Source organism: Pygocentrus nattereri, chromosome 25, assembly GCF_015220715.1.
Source record: "Pygocentrus nattereri isolate fPygNat1 chromosome 25, fPygNat1.pri, whole genome shotgun sequence".
NCBI classification, from domain to species: Eukaryota; Metazoa; Chordata; class Actinopteri; order Characiformes; family Serrasalmidae; genus Pygocentrus; species Pygocentrus nattereri.
Genome location: NC_051235.1, coordinates 26,695,485 through 26,706,695, shown reverse-complemented (window position 1 = coordinate 26,706,695; position 11,211 = coordinate 26,695,485). Strand labels below are relative to the sequence as shown.

The window sequence follows — 11,211 nt, the reverse complement described above, 5'->3', positions numbered from 1 at the left end:
AGAAATTGTACTGATCTTTGTATTTACATAATGCTTGGTTTCCTTTAAAAAAAAACAAACAAAAAAAAAAACAATGCTAACGTTGCTTGATTACGTGACCAGGAAACATCCTCCCTTCATTCTGTCCTAACAGTTTGGTCTGTTTTACACACGTGCAAGACAAACACCGGTTTAGTTGAGGTATTGTTTCTTAAATGAAGCTTGTCCAACCTTAGTCTCTCAAGCAGCACGTTTGACTTTTGCCAGAGACTCATTTCATCCCTTAACGTGGCCAAGAACTGCCTGCACTGAGAGGAAAAAGCCATTTGACTGACATGCAAAACCTCCACAGTCTGTTTTAGTATAATGTACAGTGGCAGGCCAAACAAATGTGTGTTGGCGAACAGAGAACTGAGGATATATCACTTAAAAACAGGAGCACATCTCCTATAACTAACCGAGACTGATAACGGAGACCACTTGTGTGTTTCCGCTTGGTTGGAATGAAAACATGCAGACACATCGGCCCTTCAAGGATATGATTGTTGACTCTTACCCTGCATTCACACTGGCAGCGGCGCAACCCGACAAAGCGGCTGGAGGTCGTTCGCTTTCATTGAGATGGTGATTTCCGACGACAGGAGGCGGTGAGAAGTGGGTCCAGTTGGAGACTCAACAAAGTTGAGCAGAGTTTTTTTTTTTATATAAACAAGGAGCGAAGCAATGTGGCGATTACCAATAGGAACTGAGCACTGAGGAGCGTAGTGCGCTCTTTATCTCTGCCACTGTGAAACAGGTCACTGCTTTTTTGGTTTAGACAGTAATCGCGAAGACTAAATACTGCTCTCCTCACAAACTGACTGCACGGGCACGAGGATTAAATACAAATATTCACACGAGCGGTTTCTCACCAGAATTTTTATTTCTAGTGGGAATGCATCCTATTTGTGCTTGGCGTCAGTGAAACCATGGCAACCAACGGTCCAGTTGAGTTCAGAAATGCCCACAGACAATGAGCGATCAGCAATTTGGGCAAAAAGATGGAAAGTTGCTGCCAGTGTGAATGCAGGGTTGCTCTATAGAGATCACTCTGAGGGTGGATGGGTCATCTAAGGCTGACAGGAGTACAACCTTGCAGCAGCAAATCTGGAGAGACTACATTTGTGGGTGGAGCCATGGATTGGTCTGTTCCTAGTTTGAGCAGAAGTCAATATGTAAAAAAAGGAAAAAAAACCCACACCTTTCCTGGTGTATGCCTGGCCTACATACACTCCCTCCTCTAACACACCAAGTCCAAAATAATCTCCTCATTAAGATGTGGGTTAGAGCAGGGAAATGCTAAAATGTGCAAAAAAGCAACTACGCCAGGAGCAGGTTTCAGAACCACTGGCTTAAACCATCTCGTAACGTGCAGCTCTGAGGTACCATAAACAGCCTTTCCCTGAGACGGGGCGCAAAGCATTTACACAGCGTTTGTGGCAGAAATGCTAAATATTTAAGCGTCTGTTTCTTGAGTTCTGTGAACAGCGCTAGCTTCTCCTCCAAGTTTGTGTAGGTCTGTGGTCAGTAGGTCTGCAGTGAGCACTGCAGTGGTAGCACGCTGAGAGTTTCTAAACCAAAAAGCATTCGTAATAATTCAATGTTTTCCATCCAGTCTTTATCCCTTAGAATTTAACAGGCTGGTTTTGGTACTATGCCTTTAAGACTCATGTATGTAAATGACCTCTGTTCTCACTGGCTGTCTCCTTCACAAGCAAATTAAGCACAACGTATGTATTAGGCACATTTCAGCAGTCCAGGCTGAACAGGTGGTGTCACGTAATGTTGTGATGTCACAACCATGTTGAGTTTGAAACAGGCTTTTTTGCAGCTTAGTTTCCATATATGGACAGAGGTGGGAATAGTATGTTTTAAAACTCCAACATTGTTTGCATTCCCTGTTTCTCTTTCAAAAAGAGCAGGGAAAGTTGAGGTTTCTGTAATTCAGACCCTTCTAAGGTCTTATTTCTTTGTTGAGGCTTATATATAGTTCTTCAAATTGAGCTGGAGGATTGAGAAGGAAGTTAAGCCTGTGTGTGTTAGAGTTGAGTGTGTTTGTGTATGTCTTGGGAAGTAAGTGGGTGGAGAGAACTGCAGTGCTCTGGAGCCCCGCAGGGAGCTGGGGGGTTTTCCCTCAGGCTGTGCCCCCCTTTAAGGCTTCTGGAGGATGCCTTTTAGCCCACACCCTCATCCTGGAGACAGGGCAGTTTAAACATTGAAACATACAGGCATGAGAGAGCCTTGAAGCAGTGCGGCGTGTGCGCATGATAAGGGTGGGCAGTATAACAAATATTTATCATTATTGTGATAAATTATAAGACACAACTTTACAGTAGAAGTGGACAACTTTGTGTGTTTTAACTACACACAATGTCATGTTTTTTTCTGACTTTTGATACATTGAGAGACAAAAACAGCACAATAAAAAAATACTGTCAACTGTGAATTGAATAATTCAACATTTCACGTTCTGTGGTTCAATGAAATGGGACTATTTAAGCTCTTTTTAGTAAAACATGCAGTTAGTAAATGTATTAGTACTGACGAGATGTCACAATACGTTTGTTGTGGAGATGTCCTATAATTGATCATGATGACGATACGTATGGTCATTTTCACAATAATAATCTGAGAATATTGTCAGTGTCATCAGTACCTGTTTCATTATAGAGAGAGCATAATTAGGCCTGGATTTAATGCAGTGAAGTATGTGGAATGTTGAATACAAATCATTGCATTCATATTTATGTATGTTAAGTATTTAGTATTTTTAAATGTGGCACTAGTGATTTTAGGGGATGAGCAATGTGGGAGAAATATATCATGATACGTGATATAATACATAGTCTCAACGCATGGAGTGCCACATTTAAAAACAGCCATCAAAAACTCTGAGCACAGTGTTTTTGAGTCAACAGATCACATCCTGTGCTGCACTAAAACCAATAGAAATGACTAAATGTGCTCTTTTTAATGAACCATGCAGTTTCTCAGTGTTCTTTGTGAGAGAGAGAGAGAGAGAGAGGGAGGGGGAGAGGGAGAGTTTATTGATCCCGAAGGAAATTTAGCATCACTTGCAATATCTACAATACTCAAAGTATATTGTGTATCACTATAATAACATATTATCATAATGATCATTATATTGCTCACATCTATTACAGATGCCTTTTTGTGTTTCATCATAAAAACTCAGAGCCTAAATATTGTCATTTGTAGATGGTTTGTCTTAAAGTATGGCGCTGTTATGTTTTAACCTTATCGCCCGCCCCATTGCACGATAATTAAAGCCACTATGCAAATTAGATTTAGCTAAGGCAAATTAGCTACGTATTCGTGGAATATGATGTTGCTGGGCTTATAATGTTAGCTGAGGTGGAGGCGTGTAGCTTTTGACGTTTGTCTGCAGGAATGTTGTTCGTGTACATTTCAAGCCTCCTACTATAGATTTGTGGTCGAGTTTAATGTAGTTCAGCAGCAGTGAGACACGATGTTGCTGTCTTTGTAGGCATCTGCTGTGTGGTAGCATGCAGGCTTTTTTATTGGGTGAGTGGCTGGATTATTTGAATGTGTTGTTATACTACAGGTTTGATTATCAAATTTGACGGATGTCAACCCATTACATTTTACATTTACGCTCTTATCTAGAGCGACTTACAAGAAGTGCTTCGTCTGTCTAGAGAAAGTATCTTTGCTAGTTACCAACAGGTTAGAGAGAAAGCCAGTCCTGAGCTCAGGTACTGCTAGAAACAGTCACTGTAGAAACCCAGAGAAAAGGAACAGAGCTGAACACAGAACTCTGTGCCCTGCGCTGCACTACACTGCACTACAATGCGCTGCACTACACTGCACTACACTGCGCTGCCCTACACTGCACTACACTGCACTACAATGCACTGCACTACAATACACTGCCCTACACTGCACTACACTGCACTACAATGCGCTGCCCTACACTGCCCTACACTGCACTACAATGCGCTGCCCTGCACTACACTGCACTACAATGCGCTGCCCTGCACTACACTGCACTACAATGCGCTGCCCTGCGCTACCCTGCACTACACTGCACTGCACTGCACTACAATGCGCTGCGCTACGCTGCACTGCACTACATAAGTGCAGCACGATATATTGCAATCAATACTTAATTCAGTGCTCATTTAAGTGCTGTGTATAGAGATTAAGGGGGGGGGCGTATGTTGCTGTATGCTATGATTTTGATATGCCTTCTAACACATTAAAACCACAGAAAACCTATATAGTGCTTTTTCAAGGAGCATTGTGATTGGTCAGAATACTCACAGCCATGCAGTAAACAAATTAGTGATTGGTTAGAGGGCTTTTTTTCTTTTCTTTCTTTTTTTTTTTTTTTTTGGGAATACCACAACCCTCTGCCATACCACTCTTGCCAAATATTGCCATCTTGATTGGCAAGCAATACATAGTGCAGCCCTAACAAAATTATACCCATATTTTGGACAGTTTTAGAAAGAGTGTCGTTTTTTTCACTCTCCATGTAAAAGGTGTGATTTCATATTTGTTTGCGGCGGGAAAACAAATTTAGGAATGATGCATTAAATGCGTATAAAGGTTTAAAGACTTATGAAGCTGTAGCACCAGAGTGGGCTTCATAAAGCCTGGTGTTTGGTTGTTTGCCCGTTGAAAGTAGGAGAGTGGAAGGTGCTAAGCAGCAGGGCTCTGTAGATTACACTACCTTAACAACACTCCCAGGAGGATACTGGTACTCACTAGAGCCACGAGCTTCTACCTCAGTATGCAGCAGCACAAATACTGCAACACGGAGCCAACACCGCCTGTATGGTCCAAAGAAAGGTGCGGTCAGGTCAGATCACTTCTACCCTGAAGCTGTAAGACTCTTAAAGTCCAATTAGACAGTCACTGCAATGGCACTTCATGTCCACTTATTTATTGCTGCTTTACTGAATCAGTGCCTCCACTAATATCATCCACACGTCACTTTATACATTACCAGCATTTAGATGTACACCTCGTACTCATACTGCTGCGGTCCATGCTGCTGTATATTTGTCCACCCTTTTATTTGCACCTTCTGTTTTGTTTGTTACTTGGGAGTTGATTGGACCGTGAGTACAATGTTTCGTTCCACCTCATTTACCACATGTGATGTGAATGACAAAGTCTTATCTTATCTTATCTTGGGGGCTAATTCAGAGGCTTTTTTTTCTTACTGCATTTCGCCCTTTAGTGCTTCATGTTATGAACACTTCTTAAACAGAATCTCCAATGTCTGCGTAGTCATATTGTTAAGATGCTAGTCTTTCAGAGTGGTTTGATGGGAGATGCTCCACACCACGTTAACAGTGGTGATAGGACGCAGTCATCCAAAACGTTTAGATGCCTCTCAAACCTCACGTAAAGCCTTTATGTGAAATGTCAGGGTGTAGGCTGATACCTGATGCATTGCTTTACGATAGTTTCGAGAAGCTTTTGGCCTAAAATGACCAAGATGTGTATGCAGGGTGTTGTAAGGCAAAATAATCGCCTCCTTTTTTTTTTTTTTTTTTTTCTTTCTCAGATTTACTACTATTTTACCAACATAGGAACTGAGACGACACATGTAGGTACCCTGGTGAATGATATGAGTATTTTTTACAGTGAAGCATCAAATCACTGAACGACTATTTTATAGATTTTAACTATATATATGCAAAATTTTTGAAAAAATCATGGCAAATTCAGTGTAACAGGCTTCTTGAGGCTTAGAGCTTTAATACTTTTATATGTAATTTTAAATTAATATAATATAGTGTCTGTGCTCTACATGACAGTAAACAAGGATTTTGTCCCTGTGCTGCATGAGGCAATGTGTTTGTTTGAGCCCTCATGATTTAGGAGCTGGGCCTAGCCCCAGTGCTAGCAGGGACGAGAGAAGTGGGACTGGGAACCAATCAGAAGCCAGCTGGACAGGTTACACTACAAAAGTGAGCGTCTGCAAACAGCAGAGCGCAGCTTTGCGTGACCTACATTTGCACTCATTGGCTCAAAACACAGACTCTCACAGGCTCTACAGCTGCACTGAAACCAGCTGCAGTCAAACAACTGCGTCCGCTTGGTCAGAGATGGAGGACTCGTCGCCTGTGTTTGTTTTAGGGGAAGACAGAAACCTGCTGCTCGGTTTTAGACTCGCAGGGAAAGGGGGTAGTAAGGAGTACCGACTGATGAGAGAGATGAGAGGAGAGTAGGAGATGAACATGTAATTCGCCATGACGTCTGTGTGTGTCCCTTGGTGGTTGAGAGGCTCCAGAGTATTCTGTTGGATGTTGTTTGTACCACTCGGTGATCTTAAAATAAAAACCCTGTCGTGCAGGTGTAGTACCATTTCTTTCGCGCAAGCACTTAAGTCACTTCCCAGTCCATACAAAGATTGTTTAGAAGCATAAGGAGCAAAAACTGCCAGCTTTTAAATTCATTGCTTTTGATACGTCACAGAAATATTTACATATAACTGCTGTTTAACTACCTGTTTACACTAAAATTGTAAGGAGCGTTTCAGGCCAAACTGCTTTTTGAATAAGGAAGCCTACAGGGCAGAACAGAGCTCATTTACATATATCCATCTTAAAGCCACAGTAATAAAACCAGCCTGTTTTTAATTTGAGAGAAAATTGGAAAATTAACACTGTCATTTAACAGTGATACATCTATCTAAAAATGTGGGTGTATCAAGAGAGAGAACCACCGAGAGGACAGGACCATCTTTGCAACGCCGTCGGTCACACTGTTGGAAATAAAGGTGTGTTCATCAAGGTGCAAACAATATAAATGCACCCTCAAAGGTACAACAGTGGCTTTAAGGTCCAATTTGTGAACCTTAAATACGCTTTTTCATTGTGTAAAGTACGGATTTGTACTTTCATAACCGAATGTTTTGGAGATGAGATGGGCTGTGTGGAGAAAATATCATTTCCATGGATTATGGGACAATTATGTTCCCTAACTAAAGGTGCTGAAGTGAACCCTTGAGGGTCCCACCCCTGTGATAAGAGGGGCACTGCCCCAGTGACAGTTTACTACCCTTTTTCTCTGAAAAGGCCAGTCTCATCTTTTGAATCTTAAAACTGTGGACAAATTACTGTTTTAAAAACACATCTGAACTCACTTTAAAAAGAAATCTCACGGTTTGTGGCGTTTGACGGAGTAATGCTCAACAAACTCCATAACGGCGCCCAAGTAGAGGGGGGCTTTCCCGCTTGCGATGTAACCAGCAAGTTGTTTGGCTCTTTTTATTGAAGGGCGGGACTCTGTGTAAACAGATGTTAACCGTTCCCGTTCATCTGTTCATTTGTCCCATCATCTCCTTTGTAATGTCTCTGACATCATCAGATCAGATACACAATGTTGCCTTATAAAGCAAATGTTGGTCAACATTCGCTTTGCCTGGTATTGCATTCTGGGTTGCAATCTCCTTCCTATTGCGTTACCATTAGCAAATCATGAGAAATTGGGACATTATTGCATGCAATTTGTGGATGTACGAGAAGGTTTGGTTTGTTTGTTTTTGTTTCGCCTAGGCTGAGTTTAGTTGCCAGTTCAGCTCTTCTTTATTGGTTATATCAAAGTAGTTTACAGAACTTCGCTCCTCAACTTTGAGCTTCTCTCAGAGCTTCTCCACATCCACGTACTGGCTTGGGTCGATGTAACTTCACTGCAGTGTACTTCCTTTTGGAGGTATCTTGGGAAATGACAGGAGAGGAGGTGATAATAAAACACACTGGCATTTTATAATGTGATCATTTACAACCAGTCACTTTATGACCGCCTCCTTGTTTCTACACTCATTGTCTATTTTATCAGCTCCACTTACTGTATAGCTGCACTTTGTAGTTCTACAGTTACAGACTGTAGTCCATCTGTTTCTCTGATACTTTGTTAGCCCCTTTTACCCTGTTCCTTTCTGGTCAGGGTCACTGAAGGTATTATTTGGGTAGTGGATGGATTCTCAGCACTGACATAGTAGCGGCACAGTAACGTGTTGCAGTGGTGCGTGTGGATCAGACTCAGCAGGGTTGCTGGTGCCAAATGTTGTTTTTGTGTGTGTTTTTTTTTCCTTTGTTGTAGCTCATTTAATCATATGAAAGTCACAGCCACAAGGACAGGGTAGAACTGTCTTATTCAACTGTTAAATATTTTGCAGGTCAAACACTTGTTTTTTGATGGGTTTCTGAAGTTGGTCAGGATGCGCAAAGTAAACACCGTTTTCTTTTATATCAGTATTGCAAAGGCAATATTTCTTCTTTGTCTTCCTCCTTTCTTCTTTGTCCTTATTGTTATTGTTGTTGTTGCTGTTATTATTGTTATTACTACTGTTATCCTGTGCCAGTCTTATTATGCATTTAAAACCTCTTCTGAGTTTGATTAAATCCCTGTGAGCCAGTGGGTGGGAAAAATATCAACTAATCACCACACTTCACCTCCCCTTCCACAGCGCCCACCTATCAAGAGAAAACTCGGCCAGTTCAGAGATCCTCCCTGATAGTGATTCACTCAGAAATGTATCACGATACCACATTTTCCTTTTTCCCCATCGACTTCCGAATCCATACAGTCCATAAATAGAAACTGCAGCCCGCTTTTAATTTTGTTGTTTGTGATTTGTTTTTGAGCTATAAAACGTTTAGTCCTGAACTGATTTTGGGTAAGGCACAGGGCAGGGCAGCCAATCAGAACAGAGATAATGTACATGTATCAGACAAATTATGTCAAGTTACATATTGTGCAGCTTTAAACATTTTTTTATTTATCTACCTACCTTTTTATCTATCTATATTTATTTCTTTATTTATTTTTTGGTGCATCAGGTCAGCTGGATGAAGATGTCGTGGTGATCGAAGCTACTCCTGCACCTCCGGTTCCAGCCAGTGAGGAAATCAATGTCACTTCAACAGACAGCGAGGTCGAGATCGTGGGAGATGCCTATAGGTGAGCCCTAAAACTCTGAATGATTTTTGAGCATGTTCTTTCTTTTAGCGCACTCTTTTATTCCAGCTGAGCAGTATTCGTGCTCTCTCTCGCTCTCTCTCTCTCGCTCTCTCTCTCGCTCTCTCTCTCTCTCTCTCGCGCTCTCTCTCGCTCTCTCTCTCGCTCTCTCTCTCGCTCTCTCTCGCGCTCTCTCTCGCGCTCTCTCTCTCGCGCTCGCGCTCTCTCTCGCTCTCTCTCTCGCGCTCGCTCTCTCTCTCGCTCTCTCTCTCAGTGCTTTTGCAGGACTGTTTATTTTAGCCCTAAGCTAACGGGTCCCTGCAGCACCAGCATGCCAATTTTTGATGAGGAATAAATTATACCACCCTTGTCTAAGAAAAAGCAAAATGGGATAATTTATTAATTGCTGTTCATATGAATTGTTTGCTGCATTCTTATCCCAATGCTAATTAATCTCCCTGTTTACATGGTCAGCTGTACTTTAGCATGACGGCTCTTCACAGGTGGTCCGTTGTGTTCAGTGTTGTACTGTAAGGAAAATAGTGTTTGTTTACGTTACACCTACCTGGTGTTAAACCTACCTCGCCTCTAATACTGTTTAACTGATGCAGTGCAATTAGTTGGATTTATAGTCGAGCAGCTCTACGACCAGAGTTGAATAGTAACTAGCTACATTTACTCAAGCTCCATGTGTTCATGTTAAATTATTTTACCTGCTTTAGTTATAATTACTACTTTATCTACTCAGGTACACTCTTAAATATGCCAAAAAAGGGTTCATGATGCCACAAAAGAGCCAATTTAGGTTGCTAAAACATATTTCAGGTACACCGTATGCATTTCTTCCCGATGTCTGATAAAATGGAAGAGACAAAGAACAAGTGAGGCTACATGAAGGAAAAAAAAAACTGAGTGCAGAAATTTTTATTCATTATTTCACATATTACACTACACCAAATTAACCAAGGCTGATCACACGCTCTGTTATGCAGTTGGTCAATAATGACGATATCCATAATATGCTCAGACAATCATGCTGTGCCACATTTTGGTGTAATTTTTCATAACAAATATAGTCAGATCGCTCTGCCCAAGTCATCTATGATTTTTGACATGCAAATGAGTGTCTCTGCCGTTATTTATTCTTTTATATAAGGCTACGGTCACATTCCCAGCCTGAAGAGGCACACATCTGATTTTTTGCCCTAATGTGGCTTGTTCAATTAGCCAACTTGGCGTGAAAAATCTGGTTGGGCTGAGTGTTTAGATCCCTCAGTGGGCCTCAGAGTGGACACACTCTGTGCCGGTGTGGGTTTGCACATCTGGGGTGGACATAAAGCTGGCAGCCTCCATTCTTGCGCAGGCATTCCATAGCTCTACCAGCTGTTGCTGAGCACTGCAAGGACGAGTATTGGCTCGTTGGCTCCTCTCTCCTCCCTCCTACCCCTCTCTCTTCTTGCATCCCTTTTTCTGTCTTGCTTTTGGTGTGAAAAATCAAACGAGGCCTTCGCAGACCCCTCAGGCCAATTTCACAGAACCCTGAGGTCATTCGAACTCTCCCACAGGCAGCCTGCTGGAGATACGGGTAAATGGCCTCTGGTTAAAGACAAGGAACTCTCAAGATATTAAATCTAGGTGAATTCATTTCATATTGAGGTTTATAGCATTAGAAACTAAATGCTGAGTTTCAGGTTGTTAGACGTCATTGATATTCCCAAAACTTTGATAACCTAAAATCGGGTGGGCAATACGATAACACTACAGTGATGAAGTGCGTTTGATAGACTCATATATGATGGGTATCGTCAGTACTCCTTCAGTCCTGCCTGTGTCGTGGAGACAGATTTAGGGCCAGTTATATTTGGCCTGACAGTCATAAATTGTGGCTGATGATTGATTGTCGTATAAATTATGATTAACGGTTGAAATATCTAAATATTTGGTGCATGCAGTTATTGAAGGAGCCTAAAGCAGCTATGTTGGCTAATTAGCCGTCTTGCCCCTTAGTTGTTAAATCTTAGTAGCTGCCAATCGATGACAAACGGCTCAAGCTCCAATAAACAAATCACTCACTGCTGCCCTCTAAAGTTCCTATATGACCAGTTTTCTTGTTTTTGTGAGACCTGTGATGTTTCCCCGTAGATACATTTTCTGCTTTCTTTCATTTACTTCAACCTGACTGATGTAAATGCACCAATTACATATTTTGTTTATTGCGACATAAACAACCAA

General features: G+C 41.7%; 1 protein-coding gene across 5 annotated transcripts in view; it reads left to right on the top strand.

The window, feature by feature from the left end:
• rnf111 (ring finger protein 111) overlaps positions 1-11,211 on the top strand; it is a 71,308-nt gene that overhangs the window by 19,344 nt on the left and 40,753 nt on the right. For all 5 annotated transcript variants that reach the window (XM_017711656.2, XM_017711658.2, XM_017711655.2 and 2 more), the window contains exon 3: positions 8,862-8,982. In XM_017711656.2, coding sequence (XP_017567145.1) covers positions 8,862-8,982 — 121 coding nt within the window. The remainder of the gene's footprint in view (positions 1-8,861; positions 8,983-11,211) is intronic.